Genomic DNA, 21,711 nt, shown 5'->3' on the forward strand with positions numbered 1-21,711 from the left:
AGGTTAGAGAGGGGATGTCATGGCTGTTTAGCTCTGGGGACATTTACACAGTGTTTGGTGCAGGTGAAAGTGACAGAACCTGAGGATGTTTGATGCTGTCAGTTCTTCCATGTCCTTCCCCACCCAGCTTCATTTCTTCTGCAGGGAGAAATCTCTTCCTGGCCTTGCTGGGCACAGGGTTTTGAGGATGAAGGCCCCACAGAGGCAAAGGGAGGGAAACCCTGAGCGCATCCCTATCCTGCTTTATTCTGAAAGGCACTGACAGCCCAGGACAGGGGAGTGGAGGAGAAAAGGGTGAGCCTGGAGGACAGGAGCAGGGCCCACTGAGAGGACAGGGAGCTGCCCTGTGTCCTGGTCTGTGGGGGCTGTGTCCTCAGAAGTACAAAAGCTCCAGGAGGATGGGGAGCTGTGGGTGATTTGGGGGTGCTGGAGCCTTCATCATCCCTGGTCCCCTTTTGGGATGACTCCCTGGAGGGAGGCCCTGGTGGCCCCAGGCCAGGGTCTTTGTTGCTAGGAGCCCTTGTTGTGGTTGGAACCCTGAGTGTGAAGGAGCAGGAGGATGATTCCGGGGAGCTGGTGAGGTTGTTGGAGTAGTGGTTAGTGCTGGACGCTTCTGTGTGAGCTGAGCGGACCAGGAGTTTAAGGAAACACGCTGGGATGTGGTCCTGGGTCGGGGCCTTGACTTCTGGCCTAGGCCAGTCGCTGGGTCAAGTGGGGGGCAACCTGGCTCCCCTCACTGGCCCAATCACAGAGGAGGATGTGGAGGAGGAGGTGAAAGGTAACAGCTGGCAAGGACCTGCTGGGCTCCTGGGACCCTGGGACCCTGGGCTCAGCTTTGGTGCCTCATTTCCATCCCCACGAACCAGCAGGTGCTCAGACTCACTGGGCCCTTTTCTATTCCCTCCTCATGTGGTTTCCTCCCACGAAGCCCAAAGGGTCCCAGTTCCCTCGTTGAAGAATGCTTGGTCTTGGGGCACACTGAAATTGCCAGGTCTCCTCCTTGTCCCTCTGTCTCCACTGCTTATTTTGCCCCCAGATTTGGGCAGATCTCATTTTAATTTTGGCACAGACTGACTTTTTATCCCCTACTCTGTAAGGATGGAAACAGCTCCTAATGAGACCGTTTGGCGACTCTTGCCCATGCTATCTTGAAAACATTACATGTCAGTAAAGTATAGTTGTATTATTATTTTCAGTCACTTTTAGAGATTCAGGGATCGTATAGGTTTTTTGATTATAATGACACATTTCAGCTTTTCAACTGGAGATGTGTTCTTATGTTTCATGTTTCATTATGTATAATTGCCCACTTCTTCATTATTTCACTAGTACAATCCGGAAGACCTCTATTCCTTGGTATCCTTAGCAAACTTGACATTATTTTTCATAAGAGGGCGTTAACCTAGTGCCTTGGGATTGAGCTATATCCCAGCTCTTTAAAAGGTATACAAGATTTTTTTTCTGGTCAGGGTCCTGCTAAGCTGTCCATGCTTGCATTGACCTTTCCTCCTTCTTGAAAGTTGTGAGATTTTATGTGTGGGGCCCCACACCCTGCAAGCGAACTCATTATTACAATTCATGTTGTTTTACTTTTGGATTTTGACCCAGATTCACCTGATAATCAATGGTTAAGGTAATTACTGTTCTGATTTCTTTAGATCTCTTCCTTGAGTTGCATACTTTCAATTTATTTGATTTTATTTTTTTATTTACGTGCACAGCTGTTAATGAGCTCCAGCTGTTCATGAGCTCCAGCAACAGGAACTTAGGTATCCATGCACTCCAGCCCTGCAGGGGAAGACTTTCCTCTTCTACTTCCTCCTCCCCTGGCTTCCCCTGAGATGACTCTCCTGTATAGCGCTGCTTGTTGGTCAGGAACATCATGAAATGTCTCTGACTGTGACACAGCTGCAAGCATTGCCCGAGACCTGAGCTCCTGGCTGAAGTGTGTGGCTCTCCCCCAGCAGCACTCGCTCTATTCCACTAGAGTTAATCCTTCTCCTGCAGCTACCAGGGGAGGCCCTACAACTTCTCTGGCACTTATGTTGCACACGGATGGTGTCTTCCTTGGTCCACAGTTAGAGCTCAGTAGAATTTGTGTGAATGGGTGCTCAGACATCTGCTGACCTGCCTATTGCTTTTATTCTATTCTTCATATTACAGTAAAATTTGCTTAAGGATTATGCTGTAAATTATTTAAAAGAGAATAGTGTGCATTTATTTGTTTTTCAAAAATGTATTGAGAGGGTGGCTTCTATGGTGCAATTCCAAATTAGCACAGTTGGTACAACAGGAAAATCACCATTATTTATAACATGAGAAATCCGCTATTCTAGCCAACACTGTGCTTTTTCATGTAGCCAAGGTCAAGAGCTAGGGCTACTCAGTTGGATGAACTTGCATGGAAATGCCATTTCTATACCTTACATGCTGTGGAATCTTTGGCAAATTATTAAATAATTAGCTTCCATAAATTACAGTTTGTTTTTTTTAAAGGACACTCAGGTTAGTAATGAGGTTGAGAGCACTGAATGATATTATGAATGTAAAATGTCCATAATTACTTTGCCTCACAGGGAGGAAGCACTCAGTAACAGTAGGGGTGGTTTTCCCTTCCTCGGGTCTGAACATATATGATGAGATAGATGTACATGTACATAACACAGAGAAGGCAGAGGGAAAGGGTTCTGCATAACCTTTCCAATCCCACCTGGAAAACATGGTGGCTTTTAGCCCCAGCTTCCCTAATGAGATTAGGTTTGATTTTGTCCCCTTTTGTTTTTAGTTTTTTGATACAGGATCTCATTATGTGTTCAGATTGGCCTTCACTCACTTTTGTAGGCAGGCTGGTCTGGAACTTGCAATGATCCGCCTGCCTCAGCCTCTCAAGTGCTGGGATTACGGATGTGCACCACAACGCCCAGCACTTGGCCTCTTCACAGCAGCAGTGAGAGCCCTTTCAGATCTGCTAACAGGTTGTGTGAATAATCTCTGCAACAGCCCTACCTGGGGATTTTCAAAATAACAGTGTTTACCATGCTCACTTACAGGACTGCTGCTTGTAGTTTTCAAAGATGTAAACATTCCATTTTTATTATGTTAACCTAGTATGAGAAAGAAAAAAATAAATATATCAGTACCAAAAGCCACCTACCTGTGTGGATGGTGAGTTCACCCAGGATCCCTGGGGCCCTCTGGGCTCTGCCCTGCCTGGCTCTGACTGCTTTCCTATGAAAATGGGCAAAACCAGACCCAGCATACCCCCGGGTGCAGGGAACTGTGTCCCTGTTACTCCATGTAAGTGTTCTCCTGGTGTGTTTTCTCCCTTGCTTATAGGACATTTATTACAGGGTGAGGTGAAATAAATACACTATAGTCAAGTTAGAAATGAAAAAAAAGGAGTGTGCTCTGAAATTGCAGCAGAAGCCAAAAGAGATCTGCAAACCTACCTGTTTCCTAAGCAGGGATTTCTGTAACACCACTAAGGTGGGAAGACAGAGGACTCAGCAGATGGAGATCACAAAGGAAGGGCCTCTGAGGCAGTGGTGGCTGTGATGGAGCCTGTGACAGATGTCTGCTGACTGTGCTTCCTGCCAGCCCACTCTTCCCTCTGACCTGGGGAACTGCACCATAGAAATGCCTGTTCGGGATGGTGACAGAGCTCAGTGGTGGTGTTTGCTTGCATGTCTCAGGCCTGGCGTTAATCCCCCTTCCAGCTAAAAGTGAATAACTAAGCAGCCTGCTTATTTCCTCATGGAGCTTTGAACTAATATTCAGTATAGGCTGTTTTTGTTTTTTCTAAAACAGAGTTAGCTCATTATTCAGCAAAAGAAATTGCCATCATCCATAGGAAGATTAAAATAGAGGTAAGGAACTATTAAAGTCATATTTTAAAAATGTTGAAACCATGAAAGTTATTCAGACTTTCAGTTCTCTGACTCTCTGTCTCTCCCTCTTTTTTCTTTTTGTGCTAATTGGGACTCAACCCAGCCCTTGGTTCTGAGCTACATCCCAGTGCTTTTTTTTTTTTTAAATTTTGAGGCAAAGTCTTGATTAAATTATACAGCTGTCCTTGAGTTAGTGATCCTTCTGCTTCAGCCTTCTGAGCAGTTATTATTACTCGTATGCACCACCATGGCTGTCCAGAAAAATTCGTCCTTATTTCTGGTTATTGAGACAGTGTCGCAATGTAGAGTTGTGGCTGGCCTGGATCTCACTCCTAGCCAGGCTGGTCTTGAACCCACAGAGATCCTCTTACTTCATCCTCCTGAGTGCTGGCATTACAGTCTCGTACCACAAACCTGCCTTCAGAAAGCTGTTTTAAAATATGCTACTAAAAGTTCTAAAATGTAGCTGAGGCTGTGGGAAAAAAGGAACACTTCTCCACTGTGGGTGCGAGTGTAGCCTGGTGAAGCTGCTGTGGAAATCAGTATGGAGATTCCTCAAAATCTAGGATTGGAAGTTCCATTCAACCCAGCTATTCTCCTCCTGGTTATTTTCCCAGAAAAATTGAACAGCTCATGGCACAGCAATGGATGTATACCCATGTTTACAACAGCGCAATTTGTAATAGCTCAGTCTTAGAAAAATCAAAATGCCCATCAACTGCAAAATAAATGAAAAAGATGTGGTATTTTTATGCAATGGAATATTACTCAGCCATAAAAGGAAGATGTTGAGGCTTTTATAGGTAAATGGAAGCAACTTCAGGCTAACCTAGATAGTGAAATGAATCAGACTTACCTTTACTTGCATATCATATTGTCTGTCTCATATAAAAAATAATAATAAACAACTGAAAGAGTAGTAAGATCCAAAATGTACACTAGATATTAGAATAATGAAAGGGAAAGAAAGTGTGCTACAGGGTATATATGTATATATGTTTAAGTGTGTAGGATAGATAACCATACTAGTAAGTTTGTGTTGTTGCCAAACAGAATGGTTTGTACAATCACTGTTTGACTTTCCATTTTTATGCTTTGATTTTGTAAATTGCACAACTAATTCTAAGATAACAACATGTAGTTTATCAACTAGTGCTTTGTTTTTATTAATTTTTACTAGCTATTTTTAGTGTTTTATTAAAAGCAGCATTATTTCTACTCTTATTTCTGTTTTGCTTTTTTCCTCTAAATAAAAACAATTCTACTATATAATGAGAACACAGTGGTCTGAACACACATTCCCTTCCTTCCATGTCTGCACATTTGCCACCCACTGGGAATCCAAAGGCTGGAGAAGCTCCATCAGCACCTGCTGCACAGCAGAAGGTCAAGGTGGCCAAAACTGCTTTAACTTTTTGCTTTACAATCCAGCCTGTCTATGACCACATGATTACACTTCCGTATCCTTTTTAGCTTGAAAGTTCTATATATTTGAGAGAACAGAATTTTATTTGAGATATTTTACAAAACTCTTTTTCATGAGAAAGTAGTTTTTTTGGGATAGCATGAACATAACCATTACTCACATGTTGTAGTTGCAGTATTTTTGTAGAAAATGCTTTTTATCTTCTAGAACAAGAGACTGAAAAAACGTTGCAGTGAATTGGAAGAGAAACACGAAGCCTCAGAGCTGCAAATATCACAGCTATCAGCCTTCTACAGAAATCAGTTGCAGCAGAAAGAGGTAAATGTTATTACACCCACTGCATACTGATTTGTATATGACTTTTAGTTCCATAAAATTATTGAAATTCATAAAGTCTGTGAGATTTGCTGTTCAGCTTATATGATATAAACCAATCTTTGGAGAAATTAATTTCTCCATTCAAAAGAAGAATACATTTATATAAAATATCTGTAAATATGTTGGTGGTGGTGTTTGGTATGTTTTTGGAGGTCACCTTTACTGAGTGCAATGTGATCGTTGCTCCTGATATTCTCAATTACAAAGTTTTGGTTTTTTTTTTTTGCATACTGCTGATTGAACGCAGGGTGTCACCCTGAGCTACATCTCAAGCCCTTTTTGTTTCTAGCGATGTGAGACTACATCACCCATGCTGGTGCCATCTTGTCTCCTCCTCGCAAGGAGCTGGAATACGGGAAGGCACCACTCTACCCAGCTCTGAAAGTACCTTGACTGCAGGTGTTGGCATTTGTTGTACTTCCTTGTCATTGATTTTCCGTGAAGTAATATTGTCAGCATGATCCAATTGACCTAATGTTTGATAAATGTTGTATTTCCTTTTAGTGTCTTTGAAAGTGTTGTTTTGGAGTTTTTAAAAATTTTTTGTTGCTGTTTTGAGACAAATTCTCATTGTGTAGTTCAGGCTGCCCTTGAAATTACTGTGCATCCCTGGACATTGGCAATCCTCCTGTTTCAGCCTCCCAAATGTGGTGATCACAGGCATGGGCCACCACACCCAGCTCAAGGTTCTGATGCAGGACACTAGGAAGTGGCTCTGGCTGATTTACAGAAACTCCATTAGGTGATTGTCATACTTATCCCAAAGTGGAATCACTGTAGTGAAAGCTTTTGACATTTTATCTTGTATTTAATTCTTCATATGAAAACACCACAAATATTCAAGTGTACAAATGCATTTTTTGCTTCTTAGAGCTTGTTTTTCTATAGTTCTATGACTTGATAGATATGTGCATTGTAAGATAACAGCTTTTCATATTGCAATCATATAAGAAAAACTATGAATGTCATTCATTTTTATAAGGCTGAAATATCATGCTTAACATATCTTATAGATCTAATTTTCTGAATCTTATTGCTGCAATTATTTTCATGTTTGTATTCTCTGAGTATGCAACGTGCGTCTCTTAATTTTGGGGAAAATGAATGAAGTCTAAGTAGTATAATAACAATATACAAGACAGGGCATTAATCAGTGTTAGGGTTTTCCTTGGTACAAGAGAGAAGCAAGAGCAGAAAAAGAGACAAAAAGGAAAACGGCCTTTATTGGAAGCACGGAGAGTCACAATAGAGCGCAAGGTCCCGTGAGTGCTGAGGAAGGCACTGGAACCTCTATTCAGGTGGTGTAATTTCAAAGGCAAGTAGAGCAATATTGCTACAGGAGATGGGGGGATTGCTGAGTCACACCAGAAGCCTGACTTTTGATTCTGAGATTAGAAAAAGAATGCAGAAGCTATAATTAAAGGGATTCACTGTGGGTTAGGGTCCATCCCCCTGTTGGAATGGCACCTTGCTGAGCCTTGCAGAGATTGACAGGGGCAGAACCCATCAATCAGAAAGCCCTGCTCTGACATACAGCATAAATGCATTTGGGTATGTGTTTGGGAGTTTGAATTTGTAGCAATACAAATGCAGAAATACATTGCTTGTCTCCTGTCGCAGGGAATAAAGGATCCTTTGCTGATGTACAGTGTCTTAAGGATCGGTTGCAGCTCCTTTCAGTTCTGCCTAAGTCTCTTACTTGTGTGGTCTCAGCAGCTCTCCTGAGAGAATGGACCTGGTCTCCTGGTAGCTCGTGTGCTCAGAATTTCTCTTAGATTATGACCTGTTATTACCCTTGTGAAGCCAAAATTGAGCTGCTCATTGTTTCAGAATTTGTGTGTTGTTCTCTCTATAGAGAAGGCGGGATTTTCAGTGGTCCATCTCTGTCTGTGTTAAAGCAGAGCCCTCTTCTAGATTATCAGAGTGGAATAGGAAAGCTTTATACATAAATGCTTCTGTTTGTGAACAATTTGTTTTTTGAACAGAAGTATTTGGCCAAATTTTGTTATTGCCCGTGAACTCTGCTTTGGATGATGAACAGGATCTCAGCCATCTTCCCCTCAGGATCATGAAATTGGCTGTCTATTTTCCCTCAGATTCTAGGAATTGAACACAGGGGTTTGTCATGTAGATGCAACCCCAACTCTGTTTTTAATTTGCCATTTTCTGAGAAGGTCTTATGAACTTGCCCTGGATGAGCTCCATCTTCCTGCCTCAGGCTCCTAGAGTGATGGGTGGCAGGTGTGCACCGTCATGCCCAGCACTATTATTTTCTTCTGAGACTCTACAAATTGAACATGGCCAAACTGCATGGTCCTATCTAAAGCGTTTTGGTTTATAAATGCAAATGTCCTTCCAGTTGTGCCGTGAAGCTCAGTGCCAGTGTGCCTCGTGTCGTGGTGCATCTTAAGCCTAAGCCCAGTCATCCCTGGTTACAGGAGACTGTCCAGGTGACAGATGTTCAGAGGAGGCTGCTGAGTACATAGATGGGCACAACAGCACTCACTCCTCAACGGGACTCAGGAACTGCAGCCACAGCCCAAAGAACTTATGTGGATCCTCTCCATAGAAGATGGCACACCCGTGTTCCATTGACACATTGATTGCCCCGCTTAACATACTTGTGACATTTTTCTCTTCATACTATTTGAAGCATCTGTGCTTTAACTACGGTAGTTATGCTTACTTTCCAAATAAAGTTCTCATGATTAGGATGATTCAGTAGAGATGGATCTGCTTAGTGGAGTACAGTTACTGGGTCATCTTAGAGAAGTCTTTATGCTTTTGAATGCTATGAATCTGAGAACAGGCCAGATAAGGTTGGTAAAGCTGTCGTGTACCATGTGAATTCCATAGGTAGAGATCAGCCTTCTGAAGGCACAGAAGAATGCACTGCAGGACGAGCTGCTGAACCTGCAGCCAGCTGCTCAGGCAGTGTCCCCAGGGGCTGGCAGTGCCCCATCACCCACTGCATCATCCTCCCTAAGCTCTGCTTTCCATCATGGAGCTTCAGCGATGTGTACAGAGGCCATGGACTTTGGAGACCTCCTTTCCATGCAGCAGGAGTTGAACACCTTCTCCAAGGAGGTCATAAGACTTCAGTCTGAAGTTGGCCATTGGAGACGTGTTGCCCAGTCAATTTGGATGCTTTTAAAAATCCAGGAGTGAGTCAAAAGTGTGGTGCTGACCAGAAAGTGATGCATGAAGCACTTCTGGTCAGAGAACCTCCGGGCCTAGGAATTAGAAACCATGCATTGCACTTGTGACTCAGCCAGGGGCAAATTGATTTTGGTTGCTTCTCTAGCTTGGCTTAATTTGCTTTTCTGTAAAATATTTGGAGAAAATACTTCAAAAACTGTAAAGCCACAAATCCATTTTGAGGACCTGATTTGAGGGGTCCCTTTCCCCTAGAGATTCTGAAGATTCTCTGGTGGGGGACACCAAGACTCTGAGGCCCTGTGTGTGCCTGACGTTTTGTTAACTCTACAGACGATAAAATGAAAATCTGGCAAAGGAGATCACAACCATGCTAAACTGTTTTGTGTTTTAAGTCTTAGGAATGAAATACTTCCTATTAGATGTCTAAACTTTCTTCCAAGGAATGCTTGTTATCATTCATATCAGATTTATGTACCCTGGAGTTGTTAGTAGACAGGAGCCTTGGAATAACCTGGTAGTCCCTTAGCTTGGATTTCCATTCACTGCTACAAGAAAGTAAAACAACCAAAGTATGTAAGTCAAGCGATTCATGTCTATCTTTTATGAATGAAATTGAGTTCTGAAGAGGCCAGTCTTACCAACTCCTATCACCTGCTTCTTTCACACCCCAAGGCTAAAAACAGAGTAGGCATCTGTCCCATTTATCATGAAATAGCTGTGACTCTTGACTTTTGCTGAAAGAATAACTTGGAGAATTTGAAACCATTCTAGATTTCATGTCCAGCCTTTAGAGACTGATGGAGGGGCTTAGAAACTATTTTCAAACAAGGAAATATTTCTAGGTGATTCTCAACATCTGAGGAATACATTGTAGAAAACATTCCTTAGGGTGAGATTTTCAGGAATACTTCTATCTGGGCTTTGCTATGTTTGCCTGAAACATCTTAAATGCCTTTGAATGACAGGCATATCTTGCAGTGTAAATTTCAAAATCATGTAGCCTGCAGTTTTTAGGGGGCTTAATGTTCTAGGAAATCATCAAAGCAGTCAACATTTGTATTTTCCTTACGAGTTGCCACCTAAACTATCCCTACATATGTTATATCAGATCATTCTTAATAGCTATGTGATGTATTTATTGAGTCTCTCTGCAGATAAGGAAGCTACAAGTCATTACCCATTGAACCAGTGATTAAGTTAGGATTCAAATTCTCGGCTCTTAACTCCCAACGCTGTGCTCCTCCAAGTGCTCTGGTTAGTTTTTCAGCTCTCTTAAGGGCAGCATTTGTCTCATTAATGTGTTCTCAGTTAAAAGTGTCTAAAATAGATGAGTGCTTGCTAGAGGTTTGGGTGGGCAGTGGGAAGGGAAAGTAGGGGTTTGATCAATGTGTACCAATTTGTAGTCAGTTACCATCAATTCTGGGGTTCTCTGGTTAAGTGAGAGATTATAGATGCTAATACATTATGTTTTTCTAAGTAGCTTGACCAAAACACTTTGAGTGTTCTCACCACAAAGATGTGATCAGTGCTTGAGATGATAATGTTAAGTGTCCTGGCTTGAAAATAACACAGTGGCCACGTGAATTGAAACAGGACTTCATGCTGGGAACCCCTCCCTATGCACTTACTAGGTTTCCATTGAGAAGTGTTCAAAGAGAAATTCTAGCATGGCAAGAATAAGGAGGTTGTGTTATTTTCTTGTCCAACCTAGGAGTTCTTTTATGCTGAGATACAGATAAGAAAGTTGTAAACTACATTGTAGAAAGTCTTAGGAATTTTAGAAATTTTGCTTTAGAAAGCAGCTTGTTTATCCTATTTATAATTTGTTATGCAAAGTAAAATAGTCTGTTTTTTTCTATCCTAACTGGAGCTATTGTGTAAAACAGTTGCTCTTTAGTTAGTCAGCTCCTTCTCAGATGTGGCATCTGTAATTGCTTTCCTATCACTCTGTAGGGCACTGGGTTTCTGTAAAAGGTGTTTGGCATTCATGAATCAGAAAGAGGGAATTACGTCCTTTTTGAAAAGTAGCTATTAATAAAGTCTGGACCTCTAGTTTTCCAAGACAATTGGTGCAACTCTTTTCTCTTTCTCTGTTTTGGAACTCCTAAGGCCCAGGGAGCACAGAGCTCTGATGGAGGAGAAATCTGCAGGCTGAGGTGTATCATCCAGGTGAGTGGGATGGGTGATCTCCAGTGCTGGCTGCGCCTCTAGCATCTGTACAGTAAAAGGCCTAAATCAGCCCAGATTTCAGTGATGTAAGGGCTTCTATAAGACATCCAGGATTTATCTGTTTTGAGTTCTCTTTATTCCTTATGATAGGAAGTAAATATGTAAAATGATCTTCCCATTTGCTCCCACCCTCAAAAGCAGCTGTTTAGGATGCTAAGCTTGGAGAATGGAAATTTAAGGTAATTTTGTGCAACTTCATGAGACCTTGTCTCAAAATAACCTGAGCATGTCGGTCACTGCTGGCAAAACTGATGAGCATAGACTTGGTCTTGAATTTGACCCCCATGTTTAAAAAGAGGTAAAATAAATGCATTCAAATATCTGCTTCCAAAATAACTAAGAAAACATATTTCATGAGTCTATCTTGTAGATCATGAAGCTGACTTCATTAAAACAAAATTCCAAGTTCAGTGAGGTTACCAGATTTTAGGGTTCATGATAGCGGCAAAATAAACTAGATATGTAATTCTTAGGAGTAATTGTTCTACTTTAGTGGTAGAATTTTGCTTGTTTCTGTCAGTTATCTCCTATAAGAAAAGTCATATATATTATATCTCATGAATGGTTTTTAGTTTTGAAGGTTTGGTGAGCTGTAGCATTTCTGGGTTTTGGGTTTGCTATTATTATAATTCTACTGTGGGTTAAATTCCCCAGTCAGACCTTAGTGAAATCCTGACCTTACTGTTTACTGTTTGGCTAGTTTGGGCAAATGACTTCCCCTTTCCTATTCCGTTTGTGGAGGAAACCTCTTAAGAGTTACCTTGTAGGACTGCTTTAGGGTTTCAGTTGGAAAGGCTGGCACAGGAACGCATAGGATTGCAAATAAGTCTGACTGGTCATCTCAGAGAGGGCAGCTATCTGCAGATTACGGTTCTTGGTTACAGGGGAAAATGCCATCGCCCACTAAGTACAGAGGAGGTTTACTTGAAGGAGCAGGAGGTCTCATACAGGGCTGAAGGAAGAGTTAAGCATTCTGGTGTCAGGAAGCACAGGTCCAGAAGAAGACCAGGGTCCAAAGGACACAGTGGACAGGGATAGGAGCATGCAGCTTCCATTGCAATTCCTGTCAAGATCCAGGGTCCCAGGGAGGCACGGGTCACCTCCATTTTGGAAGGAAGGCATTGTAGTTCACAGGTTGGAAGTTCCCTTGAGGCCATCAGCAGAGGCTGAGCAAGTGGACAGTAGGGGCAGCAAGATAGGTACAAATTGCCCCTTGCTGTGCAGAAACATGTTAGTCAGAGAAGAGAGAGCGCATGGTTATAGATCCCTAAGCAAAGATACTTTGGCTCATCTTTTGCTATAAGGCTCCTTGTGGAGGTCCCCTCAGTAAAAGCAGAAACATAAGTTTTCATGTCTGGTACTGAGCATTGGACCTGGAACCTGCACACTGAGCCACACTCCCCGACTTTCTATTTTGAGACAGGGTCTCAGTAAGTTCCCCAGGCTGGGATGGAATTGGTGATCTTCCTGCCTCAGAATTGCAGAGTCCTGCCATTATCTTGTGCAATACCAAACCTAGGCACAACACGTCTTTTGAGGTATAAGAAAGAGGAAGTGAATTCTTTCAGAATTGTGCTTCTCTGTCGACTTTGTGTCAGTGCTTTTCAGTCAGAGTTAATAGTATCAGAGAAATAATTTTAAAAATGTAGATTTGGACAACACTAAATTAAAAAGTGCAGGGAAATGTGTGGATCATAAATGTGGTTAATTTTGTGATTAACTCCTAAGAAACTTGAAGAGGCACGAAAAGCAGACCTTGAGCAGCATCAGAAGGACGTCGCAGTTTTACAGAACTTACACCAACAAAACATAGCCAAGCTATGGAATAAATATCAGGAGGAATTATGTCAACGGAGGGCAATCACAGAGGTAAGGCTGCCCTGAAGATAGCAAGGTCCCAGGTAACACAGCATGGTCAGTGGATAGCACAATGGGAAGTGGGCAGCTATGAGAGCTGGCATTTCCCTGTGGTTCCCTCAGTAGTGTTGTGGTTGGTGTCAAGGTGCACTGCGCTCCACACACACTCTGCTGCACAGTATGGGATTCTGAGCTGTGCAAGCCTTATCATCTGTGACAGAGAAAAGGTCTCCCGCTGTGAGGTGTGAACCAGAGCACAGGGCTGTGTTTCCATAGAGCTATATTGAGAGACACAGCCTTGGACCCGCTGTGGCCCTTGGTGACAGTATGTGAATTTCTGCTGCAGGGCTTAAGACTTAAAAGTATACAACCTTGATCACGTGTTACCTCTGCCTTACAGCCAGAGGACCATATGGATGAAGAGAGGGAGAGAAGTGTACCATCAGTTCAGAAGGGAGAGCAAACAGGCTTGGGAGAAAAAGAGCATCCCTCTTCCACCCAGGATGCTGAGGACTTTGCAAGGCAGCTACAGCACTGCACTGCAGAAAAAGAACGCCTGTTAGCTGACCTGAGCAAAAAGACCAAGGAACACCACATCCTCACCAAAAAATATAATAAAATCCTGGAAATCATGGCCTCAAAACAAGCAGCCAGCACCAGCCGGCAAGTGGTGAAGACAGAACCATGCTCTAGAGCTGAAGGTGATTTAAAGAGAGGCGCCATGCACACTTCAGCTCCCACCACGCCCAGAGTATCTTCTTGGGTTGATACCAAATCAGACCAAGAGAGGAAACTATACCAACTGAATTATTACAGGAGATTTGGCAAAATGCTCCTACAAGAACAACCAGGATGGAATTCACTGAATGAGAGGGGCCTTGGTTTGGAGGATGTAAGGCACAACAAACAACAGGTAAATTCTGGGTGCAGAATTGTGGTGCAAAGCTGAGGGACTGAGACGTTTTCAATTGATAGTGGCCTGGAAGAGCACAGTCCACGTGTGCATTTAGAGACATTTACTTCATATAAAGCTTCCTATGCGGCATCTCAATGTGTATTCCTCACATTAGGGGATATTTTGAAATATTTTGAGTAGGATAATAAGTTTTTAATCATCCTACTTATTTGAGCAAAGTTATTTAGGAGTAACTCATGATTTAATTATTTTTTCTTTTTCTGTTTATTCAAATTCAAATTGCTTCCAAATCTAGAGGCCTGATTTTATAGATTTTTGGATTTTTGGATCAGGAATGCTAACCAGTAAAGTCTACTAAAATACATCAAAAACCTAATCTGAAATTGAAGATAGTTTTTGTCCCAAGTGTTTTGGGTAAGAAATAATGATCTTGTATTTTGACTACCATCAGTATTATCTTTTGGAGAAGAAAGTATGTTGTCAAAAAAATCTTCACAACAATTTCACATTTCATATTTGCTCTTTCCAACATGAAAAAATGGAAATGTAAATTCTTTGGAAAATAACTGGGTTCCCTACACAGGAGTGTGCTTTGAACAGGCATATATGGTACTGTCCCTTGGTTTCATGGATTGATGTTAGGGGTGCATTCTACATATCATTTCCTCTTTGCCAGGAGATAGGGCCTCTCTGTGTTGCCCAAGATGGCCCTGAACGACTGGGTGCAAGCGATCCTCCTGCCTGAGCCACTGCTGACTGGCTGGGACTCTAGCCTCCTGCTGTCCTGGCCAGTTTCTATGTTCTTAAGAAAATGCAAAGTCACCATGAAATCTTAATTGAATCCTAAACCACATATTCTTTTAACATGTGGGTTAAAACACAAAGGAATTCACTCTAGTCAGCCTCACTGTGTGTAGTGTGCTTCAAATTCCTCAAATGCAGCCTCTGCCTTGAGTACCTGAGTAACTGCTCACCCTCTGTGACCAGCTGAGGTGCAGCCTCTGCAAGATCGCACCTCAGAAGAGCCGTGGCGCTGGTGAAATGTAGGCCTGCAAGTGCCTGAGTAAATTCTGCATCATAGCTGAGAAAATGGTGTGAGCGGGGCACAGTGAGTAGGGACTTACAGGCCAGGGAGCAAAGAGAGCTGCAGAACAGTGCAGTGCTGCTGAGATCAGTGAAGGAGAGGATGGATTCAGAAAACGCGGGCAGGGAGCATGCACACATTTCAAATGAACTAGCAAACTAGTTTCCTTTAATGAGGAAAAGATAGCTGATCTCAGAAATGATATCAGCAAACTGTCCCCATGGAAGAAAATAGAATTGGACTCCACCTTCACCGGGACCAAAATGAATCGCAGCCGAATTAGAGCAGTGATTGCCAACTGGGAGTGGTGTGGGATGTTTTGGCATAGTTTGTTTATTGGAATGACTGCTTGGCTCTTGTAACATTTATTCAGTTTACTGTCCTGAATGTAATGATAGCAAAAATAGTATCATCATAGAAAACTGTTACTTTGTACTATTTGTAACTTCTTTCATATAATTTTCTCAATTGTTTGAAAGTACACTCATTTCATTCTACACTGAAGAAGTCAACTGGTGCAGTTGTAGGATATTTTAATATTTTATTGGTTTAAATACTTTCAGCATATAAATCAGTTGTCACGTGAGGATACTGACATATTGAGATATAGTGGTACCTACCATTTTATTGGAGACTGCACTTAGGATGGGTTCTGATTGTTCTAAACAGCTCCTTCCACAGGCAGAAACCTTTAGTAGAAATTGGATGGAAAGCATGGTTTACTAATATCTGAAATCTCAAAGTGGATACATTTCCTTGTATTGACAGTATTTCTTTGGTTTTAAACAATCTTTCAGCTACTCTCTGAAGACCATGGAGGAAACACAGGACAGGTGCCTGGGTGGCTTTTTGTATGGAAAAGGAAGGATGCCCCCTTTAGAGCGGATCAGCACCCTGCATCCCACAGAGTAAGAGCCAGTTTCATTTCTCCTCAGTATGAATGGTGAAGGGAGGCTGGTTTCTCCTGTAGGTTATTTCATAAGACCACTTTGCTATTTTAGAGTTAAGGCAACATTTCGAGGTGACAACCTGTTTTCCTCATCTGTGTGTGTGTTTTACCTGCAATCCTGAATGAGGTACGTTTAGTCCAGAGTCTTAGCTATGTCCTGATAGGAGTTCCATCCGGTTGGCGCAGGCATTCTCGCAGCAAGGTTCCAGCACTGTCATAGAAAAAGGCTTCATTTCACTCTCAGATCTCTGTTCGGAGTTCCTGAGCCACTGACACCCACTGAGCAGCGGCTCTGTATTAGAGGTTGTCAGCACCAGGGATGCAGCTGTGATCCAGAAGGGCTGGCCCATGCCCTGAGTCTTGTCAGGAGGGAGGAGGCGTCAGGACATGGTAACACGCGTGCCCAGGGTGCAGTGGGGCCTGGATGACTGTTAACCCAGTACAGCAACCCCGTGACACAGGAGATTCCTCCTCTCATTTAAAGGAAGGAAGCACGAAGCGTGGGATTAATTCTCATTTTCCGTGGATGGCATGAAATGTAACGAAAAGGAAAGACGTGCATTATGATATTCAATCTGACCTTTACAAGATCTGTGGAAAACTGATGAATGATCATTTTTCTTTGATAAAATTATTCATGTCAGTGTTGTTAAAATGAAAAGCCTAATGTGCTTAGCACAACTGATGCTAAGAAGTGTGTGTTCTCTGTTGCCTAGTTCTGATTACAAAGTGTTTGAGATGAGTGTTGTCACCACTGATCAGTAAAACGTTAATTTTAGGTTTAACTGAGTAGCCTAAGTGCCTGCCCCGCAAGCACAAGGTCGCCAGTTCAATCTCTGGTATCAAAAATAAATTAAAATAATTAAGTTGTCATAACCAGTTATCTAAAGTGCTAGCACTTTTATACCTGAAGCCAATTTGTTTAACAAGAAAGAAAAAAATAAGTATTCAAATGGCATGATCCGCATTTAACACTGGCACATTTCTTAATTACAGTGAACATCATTTTATTATTTACTTTAACAGAACCAAAATATTATTGTTAGTCTTTATTTGTAACTTCTTGTGAAATTTCTATAAAAACAACATCTTATCCAACTGTTTTACCACCCAAATTTTCTGTTCCTAGCGTGCAACACCTAGGTTTACCAAGGAGCGTAGAACTAAATACAAATATAATTATACCATAAAGACTATTAAGGAGAGGCTTATTTTTTTTAGTGTTCTCACTGAATTGTTAGGCTTAAGTTTTTGCTTGACAGTAATGTAAGCTAGCATTTTAAAACATGTGTAATGTTGATTCTAAAATTCCAAAATAAGGTATGAAATTTTAATGGCATATGTATTATAGCAGTCTGACTTTTAATTGGTTATGTGAATTTAAGTTGTATAAGCAATTTTCCATTTTTCTGTCAGATAATTCTGTCTGTGCACAAGCCACCTTAAGTGGTTCTTCTGGATATGGTAGTGAACTGGCTAAACCCTTGCCTGATCACTTCCTTCCTTTTCTGACTCTTGGTGGTGTTTATGAATCAGAGTCAGGTGCTGAGTTTATAGTTCGAGAATATTTTCCTTCTTGGAACTCTATGTGTTATACTTAGTAGTGAAACCTAGACCTGAAAAGAATGTTGTCTTGGTTTACTACACAGCATTCAACCTCCAAGAACATTAGGAAACACTTTGACATGTGGAAAGGTCAGCCTGGAAGCAGTGGGTGCTGCATGGTACAGGCAGGTCTATGTATTTTGAGTCCACTTTTTAGGTTTCAAGGGTCTTATTTGTTTTTGTATCTCTGGTATTGACCTTTAGTAATATTTACTGAGGTGACACTGAATTATCCACTAGACTATGGTTACGGTTTGTGTCTGGATAACCCCTCCATGTCTCATGTGTTGTGAGGACTGGGCTTTTTGGAGGCAGCTAAGTCTACAGTTTCTGACTGGATCACTGTCTAGTGCTGGGGTTGGGGCTGTGCGTGCTGCACCTGCCCTCCGACATGCAGCCTGCAGACAGCATCAGGGAGGAAAAGAGCCTTGCTTCTCCCCTTGTGCTCTTCTTGCTTTTGCTGTTTTCCCTGCTCTGAGCAGATGTTGCCCCTGGGCCAAGTGCCACCCTGACTTGGAGCCTGCAGATTTTGGAGTGAAATCTCTACAAACTGTGAGCTAAATAAAACTTTATCTCCTTAATTTTGGCTGTTGGGCATTTTGTCTGACCAACAAGATATCTAAATGAAAAACTATGTACAGCTTTCATTTTCATTTTATTTGTCATTGGTGATGTTTGCAATACATGGCGATTCAGCACGTGTATGTCATGTATCTTGATCACTTTCAGTGTTACTCCCCTGACACCTGTTTTCTTAATGCTCTTCCTGTCTCCTTGACATTTGTCTTATTTGACTCTTCAAATCATACATAGTTGGAATTCTTGTGAAAGAAAAAGGGACCCGAACTGAATTTTTTGTGTCTATCTTACTTCACATAGCGTTATGGTCTCAAGGTTCCTCCATTTTCCTTTAAATGGTGTGCATTCGTCCAGCTTTAGCAGTGAATAAAACCCACTGTGAATAGACACCACATTACCTTCATCCATTTGTCTGTTAGGGAATCTTGGATCTTTCCAGTGCCTAGCTGTTGGGAGATCTCTTCTTCTGAAATCTTCACATTTTAATGTGCACTACATGCAGGCACATGCTATTCCATAATCTTTAGTTTATATCACACATACATTGAAGTTCAGTTAACTATGTTGTGGAATTTTTAAAACTACCTTATTTAGACAATTATTTTAGTTTTTCTGAAATGTTATAGAAAGATAAAGTAGTAAAATCTAACTATCATTTACATAAATTCCCCCCAAATTTAGTGAAAAGCTTTACAGCTTCATCTAGGGATACAGAAGACTCTAAAACATTTTTCCTTGCTCTCTAGGTGCAGCACCTTGAGGGGAGCCTCTAATTCCTCTTCTCTAGATTTCATCCTCCTCTTCCTTCCCCTTCTTTGCTCTCCTGTTTTCCTTTCCTTCCCCTTTCTTTTTTTAAGTCCAAGCCCTGCTGGGTTGGCCTGGCTTAGACACACAGAGCAGTGGTGCTTAATGTTGATGGAAGCTTTGCAGGACAAAAAGCAAGCTCAGTCTTCCATCCTGTGCTTGGATGTGTGTCAGAGCTGAGAAGCTGACCCCAGAAGCTGTTCCCCTATGCAAAGTTATGGAGTACAGCAGATGAGCTTGGGAATCTGGGCTGCCTCAGTGGCAAGTGGACTGAATGAGTTTGCTTCAGTGTTTCCCTGGCCCAAGGCCTCCTTCATTTGTATTTCTTTTGTTGAAGTGAGCAGTATCAGAGGGTTGCTCCTGTCAATGAAGTTGCCAGTGGTCCTGGGTAATAAAGAGAATTGTGGGCACTAAGGCTTGGACCATAAGCTGAATACCTCTTCCAGTGCAAATGTATCCCTTGTTTCAGCCCAGCACGGTAGAGAAATAACCTGAGAGTGAGGTTATTAGAGTGCCTTCATGAGGCTCAGGTAAGGGGTGGAAAGAGTGTTTGCTTCTTATGAATACACAGTCATTATCCTGGTTAAGTAGCATGTTCCTGAGTGTTGCAATGCCTGGGAAATCTTCAGTTCTCCAGTCCTTTATCTTTTAGATGGGTCAGTACCGCATATGCCCTGTAATGCTGAAAAAGCCATAAGAAAAGGTGGTAACCCAGTAAGGGAAGTTCTGTTCCACACCTTGATTTAAAAATAGAATTAACATATTTAATAAAACACTAGATATACATGGGAACAGCTTCTCTTTGTTTTTCTTTCTGCCAGTCTTTTTTCCTTATTTCTTCTCCCCTCACCATCTGTGGTTTACAGACCTCTGCACTAGGGATCCAGGCCTAGCAGCGCATGCATTACATTTATTCGGTTGTCAACTCTGGAAATATAAAACATACGTAAAGCATTGCTTTTTTCAGAACATGATTTGAATTACCAAGTGTGAACTATAATGGCACTTTCATAGTAGAAATTAGTATTGATGGCTCAGATTAGGGATCTATTTCTGCTTGGATTTGGATAATTAAAGGACCATACAATAACTGTGCTCAACATGCTCTATTATCAGCAACAGAATTTTCCAATTGATAATAGCTCTGCCTGGAGGCACTTGCCTGCAATCCCTGCACTCAGGAGGCTGAGGCAGGAGGATCACTGACAGTTTAAGGACAGCGTGAACTAGATAGCAGTATACTGTCTCAAAAAGACCAAAAAAATAAAATTGACAATAGTGGTGAGACATTTTATAATCTGTGTGTGTGAATCAATTTAAGGACGTAGTGAGTGCTTTTAAATTTTCTTAGTTATATTCAGAGAGTTTTTCAAAATGAACTACTTTGTGAAGGGTAGAGACTAAATAATTCCTATTTTATCCTTTAGGTGCAGCAGAACCACAGAAAGATTCAAGAAATCTGAATGTACTCCAGTTCCCCTTTCTCCAGCACTGCCCCTTTTTTGATCCCCAGGCTTTGTTAGCATTTTAATGAGTCCCCCATCCTGAGGTTTCCAGCCACCCTGACACAGCCCTCCCCACCCCTTTGCCTTCTCCTCAGCTCTTCTGCTGAGGAATTTGGCAGCAAGATGCCAGGCTGCCTGGGAGCCTTCCCTTCCTGGGAGCTTTGCAGCAGCTGGCAGGCACTGCATCAGTGATGGCAGCTCCTCCAGGCTCCTTGTGGGCAGAATTTACTTGTGTTTGCTCACTGACCAATGTTTGTGGAGTTGGGCAGAAACTCTGGGTTCTCTTGAAGTGGAAATGCCACCCTCCCCACAGGGACCCAGGGGATACTGGTTGAAATTGGTCCTGCAGTGATGCAGCCTCCAGCATTTCCTGGTCTCCTGGTGCTTGCTCCTATGGCTGTGTCTGTGGCTCACGTGGCCTTGATGCTTCCTCAGAATGGATGGCTGTCAGCGGCTGAGACACAAGAGCAGCAGGGCCTGCTACCCACTGGGACTGGCTTCTGAGGGCCTGGCCATCCTTCACGGGCCTGTCATGGGCTGTGTCATGTGTGTCTGGCAAAGGCCTGAGACACCTCCATCAGCACAGATCTTATGCTTCTGTGCTCAAGCCTTTGAGAACACTAGTTGACTTTCTGCTCTAAAGAAACCATCCACAGAAGGAACATGTGCTGTATCACAGAGCGCCTTTTGGAAAATATGCTGTAATAATTTGCTGTTGTAATGTTCTTAATTTAATAAAAATATTCTTTGTTCTTTAAGAAACTGCAGGTGTTAGAGAGGTGTTTGTTACAGAATTTACTGCTTTCCCCTTCTCTGATTTCACTTCATTTGATTATTCTTTTGTCTTTATGTGCAAAAATAAAGGGGAAACAAAATACTAGTCTGTCCATCCATAGCAGGTTTTTATTTTGTTAGCTGATTTTCAAGCTCATTTCAGCTAGAGATGTGGTTTATCTTTTAACAGTAATGAAAGGATTTTAGAATATTGATCCACAGCAAACACAAATGGCCTTTGGGCCAGTACAATAGCCGAGATGCCCGTGCCCATGATGAGAATATTCTTCTGGAAACCTAAGCAACTGAGATTGTGCTGCTTCGCAGGGTCACCTTCCTCCCTGCCTCATTTATTTTGTTGTTCTTTGGGGCTTGTGCAAGGAAGCTGTCTTAGAAGTTCCTGTTAGAGATGTGACACTGCCTCCTGTCAGTCTTCCTGTGGTTATTTCTCTGAGCGCAAGGGGTACTCCCCAACTTAGAGAGGGGTCACATAAGCTCAACCCAGTGTAAACTGAAAATGTGGTAACTTCATGCCTTACAGACACTTTCCCAAGTCTGT

The 21,711-nt window shown here is 42.2% G+C and overlaps 1 protein-coding gene across 1 annotated transcript; it reads left to right on the plus strand.

Moving 5' to 3' along the window:
- The first annotated feature begins 5,524 nt into the window (after positions 1–5,524).
- On the plus strand, positions 5,525–21,134 carry LOC134477552 (uncharacterized). Its single transcript, XM_063255654.1, has 6 exons — positions 5,525–5,631; positions 10,960–11,019; positions 12,808–12,948; positions 13,337–13,849; positions 15,734–15,844; positions 20,301–21,134. Exons 4-6 carry the CDS (start codon positions 13,349–13,351, stop codon positions 20,334–20,336), a joined length of 648 nt encoding a protein of 215 aa, XP_063111724.1. The 5' UTR covers positions 5,525–5,631; positions 10,960–11,019; positions 12,808–12,948; positions 13,337–13,348; the 3' UTR covers positions 20,337–21,134.
- The last annotated feature ends 577 nt before the right edge of the window (positions 21,135–21,711 follow it).

The sequence above is a fragment of the Cavia porcellus genome, unplaced genomic scaffold, assembly GCF_034190915.1.
Source record: "Cavia porcellus strain 051 isolate PalLab524CR breed Dunkin Hartley unplaced genomic scaffold, mCavPor4.1 scaffold_9, whole genome shotgun sequence".
Classification (NCBI taxonomy): Eukaryota; Metazoa; Chordata; class Mammalia; order Rodentia; family Caviidae; genus Cavia; species Cavia porcellus.